Raw genomic sequence first — 10,278 nt, 5'->3', positions numbered from 1 at the left:
CGGGCCTGCCGAATGCCTGACAGAGAGAAAACAGTTTGACCTTGACCAGCTTGTTGTGTACCCCTGAGCAGCTTGAAAAGTCCTGGAGGAGTGCTGTGTCAGCCTGAGAAAGGAACTGGAGATAAGAAGAAAGAAGAAAAATACTGTATTTGTCAGACACCCAAACAGTGGGGGATTTTAAGAAAAGTAGCCAATAAAGTAGTAGACAACCAGCCATGTAACCAAGAAGAATGATGTATGGATAAAAGAATGAAGTATATAAGAGATGGAGGAACAGTAAAGATGGTCATTCTGCTACAAAAAAGTTGTCGAGTCCGTCTCTACCCTGACAGCCCTGTGATATCTGCAATTACTCTTTCCATCCCTTTCTGTAGAAGTTAACATCTGCCTTCCTTTTCTGATTGCCTCTGTACGCTGAGCAGATGTTTTTCCTTCAGCAGTCTGCAATGGCATCTTCTGCCTGAGTGATCACAGTTCATTCAGGATACACCACCTCCACGAGAATTTAAATTGCTCCACTATCACCTTGCAGTTGTCAACACTGAGCTTTATTGATCAGGTTGATTAAGAATTAGCTGCCTCTGTGCATCTCTGAGATATATAATATAAACATGTAAACACATGAAGCGTTGCTTTGCCATCCTATTTGTGTCAAACATGCACCATTTGTTATTTCTAAAAAATTCTAACCTCTGATACGCTCCCTCTTCCCCTCTCCATTGAAAGACTTCATCTGATAGCTTCAGAGCACTTTGTAAAGATTTTGTGAATGTTCAGCTGTGTTTATGAAATGAGACAAAGGAATGTTTCAGAGTAACAAAGAAAGATCCCCAAACTGGAAACAGTCCAAATATTATAAGGACATCTAAATCACGTCTGCTTAGATTTAATTGAGAAACTGCTTAAAGACTGCTGATACCTAACAACTAAAATGCTGAAGCGTGAACCTCTCTGGAAACAAATTCAAACTATTTTGATTTTAAGCCAACAGAATTTGTGAAGGAGAAAATTATAACAAGAAAACTGGAAAAAAAGTCAGGGACCAAAAAAGACTTTCCTTAAAGTTGGCATCTAGCAAGCAAAAATTACTATCATTCACACAGACGTGTTATTTCCCAGATGTCCTTTAACCACTGTCTTGTTTCCTTCATAGAATTTTAATGATAGAGAAGCAGCACTTACATACTGCTTTTTGCCTATAACATCAAGCCTGTAAGTGTTTTATTTTTCTACTTCTTGTTTTTTAAATTGATTTATCTTCTACCAAGTCAAGGTGCCCTATAGGAAACCCAAAAGGCTATTTTAAAAATAAATATTTCATTGGGTACTCAGACTTTTATATAGCTGAGTGTGAGGGAACATACTCCTTATGTTTTGAACAACTTAATTCTACAACTCCTGGTTTTTAGTGAATCTGATCTGATCCCACTTATTACCATTAAATGTCAGTTTGTTCTTACATATGTACAGTGAAACCTCCATCTCTGGAATCACTCACAGCTGGGTTATTTCCATGTTGATATCTGTGATGGGATTGTGTTTAGAGAAGTCATCCCTGGATGAGATTCTGATTCTTCTGAGGTCAACAAACACTTGATATTTAATATGGTACAAAATCGGCTAACCTATCCCCATCAGGTTAGTTATTGTGCTGTGGGATGACAGAGTAGGGCTTGTCAGGCTGTAGAGCTGGGCTAGTCCCATTTATGTGAAGTAAATAGAAGACGCAGTGGCTCAACACCTCTTGAAGTCATGCATGAATATTTTAACTTGGACATTTTTTTGGAAGTTACTTTATTCACACCATTGCTCCCTGAGAACAGCATAGGGTTTCCCATAAGAGGTAATTTGGTCTGCCCTAGCATTTTGCTGCTATGAACACTTTTTCACCTTTTGGAGCTAGGCACGGAAGGTTAGAGGTGAGAGAGACCAGAAACAGTGATATTTGTATTTCAAATAACTACCCAAGATTTTCTGGTTTACCTATTTAGCAGTCAATAAACAAAAAAGTAGGAGGACTTAAATAAGAAACCATACAATGGGTAAAACAGGAGATTAAGACCATCATAAATTTGGGAGTAACAGTAAAATAAATAAATAGATAAATAAATAAGGTTGAAGAGGGAAGGTGCTCCAGGCTCTGACATGTGGTCCTAAAATCAAGCTTGGCTGTAAGCAGTGATCTTCTCATAACAACAGAGAAACAAATACAATCTGGAGTTGTGCCTCTGTGAAATTAAACACTGTCAAACATCTGGTATTAATGATAGGAGCCATGTATCTCTCAATGACAACGAGTATTTTCCACCCAAGCAACCAAATGAAGTATTTTAGACTTTTCTTTATTGAACAGTGAAGAGATTAAAGATAATCTAGTAGTAAAAAATGCCTTTGAGTAGAATGCACTGTCCCAGTTTGCGTTAATAGAAAGATAGATCAAACCAGATCTGTTAATGTGTTTTTATTATAGAAGTGAAAGTTCTAAAAACCTAAGGGAACCAATTACTTAAGTCAGACAGAGAACTTATGGACTTGATAATTGATGGGGCTTGAAAATTACTGAAAACTGCCCAAGCAAGTCATGTAGAGAAATAGTCCAACTCTAGAGGGACTAATTACAGCTTTGCCAGCACGTAAGAATAACACAGAATTTGCAATGAATGGAGAATATGGCTACTCATATGTGTGCAGGTGTTGTATTAAAAATACAAGCTAACAAATGGGAGAGCTGCACCGATCAAAACCAGCAAATGTATTTAACCTATACCCATGAAATACTGAAATAATTAACTAAGCAGATTAGAGTTAAAAGGCTACAAATTTGTACTTAACTTCCTTTTTAAAGGAAAGATTACTAATGGGACACCATGAACATGGGTTTATCAAATGAGAGTTTATGACTAACATGATACGCTTAGTCAGCGAACTTACTCAAAGCAGGGCTGATGTGGTTTAGTTTTTCTAAGGCTCTTACCAGCACACAAAGAGTGGGAACATACAGTAGGTAAAAGCTAGAAGACAACCATCAGCACAGTGGAGGTTCAGATCATCCCTCAGAGTAGGCCTTACAGTTGCAGTAATACAAAATAAGTAAAACAGCAGGAGATGAAAGGTTATGGGTATTGTGATTCACATCAGTAATTTTTATAACTTGGTGGCAGGGCTGGAAATGGGGTCAGTTTGAAAACTTCTTATAAGTAGTAGCCCCCAGGACCTCTCTGCTTCTAAATGACTATGATCCATCAATGTAATGACATTCTGAAAAACAATGATTACAGTTTTAGAATACATCATGAGAGGAGAAAGTCTCTAACATTTAATTTAAAAATAACTGTTTTAAGTTTAACCACCCATGCTCGAAAATATATTTAAATAGAAAAAGCACAGAGAAGGGGCAATATTCAGGAGACCTTATTTATAGCAGACTAAAGGAAATGGTTTGCCTAGCCCATAAGATAAACCTTCAGAGATTATGCTTACTCTTTTTAAACACATCAAGGACTTGGGAGTAAGGGAAAAACCAACCAAACAAACCAAGTTATTTAACTTAAGAGCAAACAGCGAGCTACAAATAAATATACAGTGGAAGTTACAACTGTGATCCCTAAGAGAAATGTGGTTCTGTAACAAGCTTCCTGATTTGCCTCATGCAACAGACATTTGATTGCTCATCTGCAACAGGAGGCAAATGAGATTTTGTCACCTAAGAGCTCACATTTTGCTATCTGCATGAAAAAGATGGATTTTTTTTATAGTACCCAAGTTCTTCCAGGAAATCCCAATGCCTAGACCAAGGAATTGTTGCCTCTTCTGGATGCCCTAGTTGTCCCAGCACGTTGTTCCTGTATCCTCTACAGCGCACACACACTATTCTACGAGAAACGCTAAATCTCTGTTGAGACATTACTCTGCAGACAGAATGTACATTAAGAAACAAACTATAATGTATAATTATACCTGAGTCACAGCCATAAAGCATCCTTACTACTTGTATCCATTACAATTTGGGGTCTTTCCTCTCAACCTTGCTTTCTTCATTATCACTTTTCTGCAGCCTTTGCTGATCCTTTGATCAAAATCACCATGCTTCAAGCTTCCTTTCAAGTCTACTGAAGAAGCTGCAGCAACAGACAGTATTACTCTGTCTTGCTCCCAGCTCAGGGTCTTCAAACACTAGTCAGCATTTTAAAGCTGCCCCTAAAAACCAGAAATATGTTACCCAAAAGCTATTGTTAGAAGCAGTATTTTGTTGCTCTTGTATCCACTTCTGCTGGTGGTGTCTGAGGACAAACTATTTAATTAGATTTGAACTATACTAACAGAACCTCAACTTCTGTGAAACCATTCGGTTCATGGATTGGGATGTTGCAAGCCCCATTAAATGCACCATGCTACCCAGGAGGGTGTTTTAGGGGAAAAAAGTAAACCAGAAAACCTCACCGAAGGGAAGCAACTCAATACTTGCCACTGAACAGCATTATTTGCAAGTGATAAGTAAGCATTAGAGGGTTACGCCAGGGCTTTTCATATCGTTTTTAGCCAACAAGATGGTTGCAGTAGAAGTGGATGTGAAAATAACTTTCTACTCATGATGTCAACAGGGCACTGAACTAAACATGTCATATTCAAGTTGGTAGAAGCATCCTGACAGCATCCATCACAGCTCCTAGATTACCTTTAATTACACAGGCCTCAGTGTTAGGCCCCTGTGCTAAAACTACAGCTACAAACTGAAAGCTATCTTTCCAAACAGCCACAAATCTACAGCAACATTGGAGTTATGATAAGCTGTAGATTACTACCAATACTTTTTCTGGTCAAAGTTGCAGTTATTGTTGCTGTACTCATTTTTCAGGCTACCTCACTATCTCAGCCTGAAGCCTAACCGATATCTGCAGGGTGATATGTATGTTCCTGCTCAGAGCAACAGCAATGCAGCACACCACGCAGACCTCCCAATGGCAGATCTTTAGAACAGCCAAGTGTGGAAGAAAACCCAAGTAAGATGTTCTCAACTGATCAACCCAAAGTATGAAAGATAAAATTCTGCAGCGTGGATTATGGTGACAGCATATGCTCACTGGTTATAATCTGTCCGAGGTCATTACTCTGTGAGCAGTCTGAAGAGTGTTTGAGACCACATAGCTCAGTAAAGCTATTTAAACATTTTCCCAGCTAAAAATGTTAAGTTGGGAAACTTCAGTTTTGAAATGCAAGTTTTCCAACCCTCTAATTTTTATATAGACAATTAGTGTTTCATTTAATGTCAACACACCGTAATTTAAAAGGGTTCTCAGTATACAACAGTTGTCAAAAGCACTTCAGGAGTTTCACAAAATAGACAGCCCAAGACCTTCAGACTTAAGATTTTATTTAGATGCATCCAGCATGGCACACAGTTGCAGCTATCATTTTTCCACTGGAAGATGCTGTGCAGAAGCCTTCAATTCTGCAAGAAAATAAAAAATAATACATCTAAGAACTCTGTGTTACCTCTGAATCTAGAAAAGCTGTAAATGTATGCTTAACTAGAAATTTGATAGGCTTTGCTTTATCCACCATGTGCTTTTGTAAGAGGCCTTAACTTACATGAAATCATACAGTTCTAAGTACTCAAATTCAATAAAAGTCTGATTTCCCTCCCCACCCCCACCCCCCAGTCTAGAGCCAAAACCAGCAGACTAGTAAAGGAATTACATAGGTGACTTCAATTTGTTCCAAATACGAGATTCCAGTGTGTAGTGTTTTTTCCTTTCTGGAACTACCTGGGGCACTCCAGCTCCTAAATAAGACTTATTCTTTCTCAGACTACAGAATCTATAATACCAGGTATTTCCAAAGAGGAATCAGACTAAGATAAACTGAAGTGGAATGGAAATGGCATGCTTGCCATTTCTTGCTGTAGACTGGCTGTCAATTTAGCTGAAGGCTGTAGTTTTGTAAGTCTAGTGAAAATGGCTAAGACAGGTAGGTACATGTTTGCACAGTCTGAACTATGTCTGAGGCTTGCTTGTCTGTTTGAATCAGCAAGCATCAGTTAAAATTGTTTCTTGTGTTAATGACCTTATTTTAAGTGGACTTTATTCTATAAATCCTTAGGAACATTGTATGCAGATGGTGTGCTTGTTTTGACATAGCTGAACTGAAGAAATCTTGTTTTCCAGAGTTTTAACTGGCACATCAGAAAGCGTTTACAGTATCACAGTTTCTCATACTGTTTTGTTCACATCACACATGCCAGTTATTCTGTACTGGATTTGTGTAGTGGGGTTTTTGGTAGGAGGGCAGTGGGCTGCAGCGGTGTCCCCTGGGAGAAGGTTCTCGAAGCTCCCCCGGCTCCGAGTCGGAGCCGCCTCTGGCCAAGGCCGAGCCCATTGGTGATGGCGGCTGCGCCGCTGTGATAACGTGTTTAAGAAGGGGGACCTGGGAGGAGTTGGAGCTGTGAGGAGGAGCTGCGAGGAGATCGTCTGTGCCAACACCGAGGCCAGTGGAAGGAGGAGGAAGGGGGAAGCTGTGCTGGAGCAGAGAGCCCCTGTACCCCGTGGTGAGAGGGCAGGGCCCCCCCTGCCCCCATGGAGGGCACCGGTGGGGCAGATGCCGCCCTGCAGCCCCTGGAGGAGCCCACAGCGGAGCAGGCGGCTGCGCCCGAAGGAGGCCGGGACTCTGAGGGGAGAAGCAGCCCCCGCTGTTGTAGTTCTGTGACGGAGAGCTGCAACATGGGGGGGGGACCCATGCCAGAGCAGCTCGGGGAGAGCTGCAGCCTGGGGGAAGGACTCAGCTCGGAGAAGGGTCATGGAGAACTGTCTGCTGGGAGAGGGGAACCACGCTGGAGCGGGGCAGAATGTGAGGAGTCCTCCCCCTCCTCGAAGAGGAAGAAGCAGCAGGACTGACCATAACCCCCATACCCTGCCCCTGCAGCAGGAGAAGGTAGAAAGATCAGAACAAAATTAAGCCACTGAAAAAGAGGAATGGGGGCAGGTATTTTTAAGATGTGGTAATGCTTCTTGCTGTCCCACTCTGTATATGCTAAATGCCATTGTTGTTGTTAGTGTTTGAATTAAACTGACATTCATTTTCTTCCCCTGGTGACTCTATCTTTTACCCATGACCATAATTAGTCAGTCATCCCTCTCCATCCTTGTATCAATTCCTGAGCCTTTTATTTTCTCCTTCCCATTCCTGTCGGAAAAGGGGTGAGTGAGCAGCTGTGTGGTGCTCAAACCACGACATATTCCTACAGATTCCATCAAGCGTAGCTTTATCTTTCCTCAAAGGAGGCAGCAGACATGGTTTTGGTTATAGTTATTATTCAAATCAGTAGCACTCTTCTGTCAGTTAGCCCAGCTGTAGCCTATCCAAAAGCTGCAGAGGTGTGGCCTTCGGGGAGTTGAAGTACATAAGTCAAATGAGAATGCTGCAGCCCTGTGAAGCAAACAAACCTATTTATAATTTGAGTTTACAAGAAATTACAGACCACAACTCTAAGCACCTAGACTGGGAAAGGCTGAAAATTGTAGTAAGTTTTACATGAGGATAAGCTCTTTAAAGCTCAGTTTTGACCACAGATTTCACTATGCTATGAAATCTTAACAAAATAAAGTTACCCAGTTAGAGCAATTGCAGTCTCTCTTCATTTCTTAAGAAGCTGGTGTCTGACTATCAGGAAAGGGGCCGCAAATCCACTTCCAAAGAATCCACACATTAAGACGAGTAATCGCCATTTATTCTCCACAGAAAATGGAAGGTTCTGGAAAAGAAAATTTGTTTTGCAATCAACAATTACTTCTTCATCAACTCAAATTGTGAGAAGCTCAGAGCAATTAACAGGTGGAGTCAAACTAACAGAGATTTAAGTCTTGAAAATTTCCCTTCCTCTCAAAGAAAGGAACGCAGTAATTAGACTAATAGCTTACATGTGGCCTCTGGAGGTAATTCTATCCACGACTCCCCTGTCCCCCCCAATTCAAAGCAGGTCCGGTTTGCTGAAGGCCTCATCCACTCAAGTATTAGTGGATGATACAGTCCCCACAGCTTCTCTAGGTAACCTGTTCTGGTATTTAATTACCTTCACTGTGAAGATTCTCCTCATGTTCATTAGGTTATGTGAAATTAGTTTTTAGATGCAGAAGTTAAGAAGAACATGTTAAGCACAAGGCACATCAGAAAGCGTTTACAGTATCATTTCTGCTCGTCATACTGAAATGCTCATCATCTGTACCACTGAAGCAGGTTACAGGAAGAGACGCGGAAATCGTTCGCACAATTCGCTTCGCTGCGGCCGTTAGCAGCGGCACCACGGGACCCTACAGCCCACCCAACATCTGCTGGAGGACTTAGCAACAAACAGGGCAGTCACTACTCCGCTCCTCACAGCGGCAGAGTCCGGTAACGCGCAAAACCCTTGCACATTAGAATGCTCACGGAGTGCGGAGCTCACCTTGAGCACGCCCGAGGAAGGACGGGCCTGCGTCTAACGCCGGCTCCTACGGCGAGCCAGGGGCAGGCCCGCAGGGTACCTTCACCGGCAACCTCATGGCTTCTCTCCAGAAGTCTCCCACTTTGACCCCGGCCCCTCATCCAGGAGCCGCGGGGGGGGCCGCCCCCGAGCTAGGCCCGCCGCAGGCTGCCCGTGGCCCGGGCGAGCGCCGGCAGCGCAGCGTCCTTTAAGGACACACTTCTCCCCCTCTCGCTCTCCCCCAGAGCGCCGTTACCCTCTCTCCCCCCCACTCCGAGGCGGGCTCCCACCGCCACCTCCGCCCCGAGCGCGGCCGCAGTCCCCTTCCTGCGACCTTCAGCCCGCGCCGCAGCGGGCCGGGGCCTCCTCCCCACGTTACCTTCCCAGGGCCCTCCTCATAGTGGCTCCTGCGCAGGGCGGAGGTGGCAAACCTGCGGACACCGACAGCCAGCATGGTCGCGGCCACCCAGCGCAAAGACGGGACGCCCGGCACGACCTTCCCCCACACCGCGGGAGCCTGGCGGGACGGGGAGCGGCGGCTGCCCCGGGGCACGATGGGAGGCCTAGTGCCGCGCTGCGCCGGGCGGTCACGTGGCCCCCACCGCGGTCTGCGATTGGGCGCGCTCGGAGGCTGGAGAGTCCCGCCCGTCTCCGCCCCCGTCCGCCATTTTGTGTGCGGGTCGGCGTCCCGGGGCGGCGGGGATGGGGCGGAGAGCTTCTCCGCGGTGTGGGAGGGGGAGTGGCGGTGTGAGGCGGTAGCAAAGTTCAGGTGTCAGAGAAGGAAGCGAAAGCAATTGCGGCAGTCGGAGCGAAAAGCAAATAACCGTCCCCGTGCTACCTCAGGCTAGTCTTGTGAATAGGCCTGGCCGTCTTGCAGGGGTCTGGGGCCCTCGCTGCTTTGTAGGGTGCCAAGGCGGTGGAGGCGAGAGCCAAAATGCGTGCTTAATCTCTACAGTGCTGTATAAATAGGGGCTAATAGGTGTCGATTTAGTTTATGGCCGTAGTTTTATAAGTCTAGTGAATATGGCTAAAACAAATGGTGAAAACTTAAGTGGTACTGCCAAGTTTGATGAGTATATTCTGGCATAGTTTTCTTACAAAGTTATGCTTCAAAGAAACAATATGGAGAAAAAAGCCACACCACACAATTATGGTATTTCTGTTTTCTTACAGTATTTTCTATAAAAGGTCTGTACTTCAGTAAAAGATGAGCCTGATGTGGCCATCTTGTGTTGTAGGGCAATAATTTTGAAGTAGACTTTCTTAATATTTACATAGTATCTAAGGGAGGATTTTTTTTTTTTTTTTTAATGCTCACCAACATTACATTAATCAAGGCAGGCTGAATTTAAGCAGTGAGATATAATTATGTTTTTATTTAGAAATCTCTTGGCAAACAGAGTAATTAGAAACAGTAAGGAATTGTTATTACAGATTTTGAGAGAGAAAATCTCTGCCAGTAGATGACAACTGCAACATGAAACAACTTTTTTAATATTAAAGGTGTATCATACGAAAGTATTCACGTGAAATGGAATTAAGTTAAAGACTCATTTAATTTCCATGAAAAATTGGTTTTATAAATGACAATATATATAATAGAAATTAATTTGCACTAGGTGCACTTACAAAGACTTAACCATTTATGGGGCTAACCAGTAGATTTGGGTGGAGTGCTTTCCTGCACCTGGGTTTTAATGTGAGTAAATTAAACTGCCAGGAAAATGCAGCAATAACTTTTTATACTTTGGAGGGCAATGTGAATCAGTTCGGATGCGTATTTCTGGGACATTTCTCTGAGTTTATGGAATAATTTAACTCTT

The 10,278-nt window shown here is 43.2% G+C and overlaps 1 protein-coding gene and 2 non-coding genes across 4 annotated transcripts; all 3 read right to left on the bottom strand.

Annotated features, from left to right (window-relative positions):
* Nucleotides 1-5,354: 5,354 nt before the first annotated feature.
* COX7C (cytochrome c oxidase subunit 7C) lies at nt 5,355-9,032 on the bottom strand. Of its 2 annotated transcripts, none has more exons than XM_074932545.1 (3): nt 8,835-9,029; nt 7,605-7,747; nt 5,355-5,449 (listed from the first exon to the last, which is right to left on the bottom strand). In XM_074932545.1, exons 1-2 carry the CDS (start codon nt 8,907-8,909, stop codon nt 7,631-7,633), a joined length of 192 nt encoding a protein of 63 aa, XP_074788646.1. In that variant the 5' UTR covers nt 8,910-9,029; the 3' UTR covers nt 5,355-5,449; nt 7,605-7,630. The 2 variants fall into 2 exon arrangements, with proteins under 2 accessions (XP_074788646.1, XP_074788648.1); XM_074932547.1 differs by lacking the exon at nt 5,355-5,449 and adding an exon at nt 6,664-7,422 and having other exon boundaries at nt 8,835-9,032.
* Nucleotides 6,177-6,238, bottom strand: LOC141974040 (small nucleolar RNA Z39). The gene has a single exon (XR_012635662.1). It is a non-coding gene; the product is annotated as a small nucleolar RNA Z39 (small nucleolar RNA).
* LOC141974041 (small nucleolar RNA Z39) lies at nt 8,156-8,218 on the bottom strand. The gene has a single exon (XR_012635663.1). It is a non-coding gene; the product is annotated as a small nucleolar RNA Z39 (small nucleolar RNA).
* Nucleotides 9,033-10,278: the final 1,246 nt, after the last annotated feature.

Source organism: Athene noctua, chromosome Z (assembly GCF_965140245.1).
Source record: "Athene noctua chromosome Z, bAthNoc1.hap1.1, whole genome shotgun sequence".
Classification (NCBI taxonomy): domain Eukaryota; kingdom Metazoa; phylum Chordata; class Aves; order Strigiformes; family Strigidae; genus Athene; species Athene noctua.
The sequence above is the reverse complement of the archived record's forward strand: the minus strand, read 5'-3'. Positions and strand labels throughout refer to the sequence as shown.

Bases quoted from the DNA above. Each gene is read 5' to 3' on its own strand.
- COX7C (XM_074932547.1), bottom strand. From the start codon at position 8,909: ATGCTGGCTGTCGGTGTCCGCAGGTTTGCCACCTCCGCCCTGCGCAGG. The intron at 7,748-8,834 runs GTAACGTGGGGA...TTTCTTTTCCAG, and splicing joins ATGAGGAGGGCCCTGGGAAG to AACCTTCCATTTTCTGTGGA.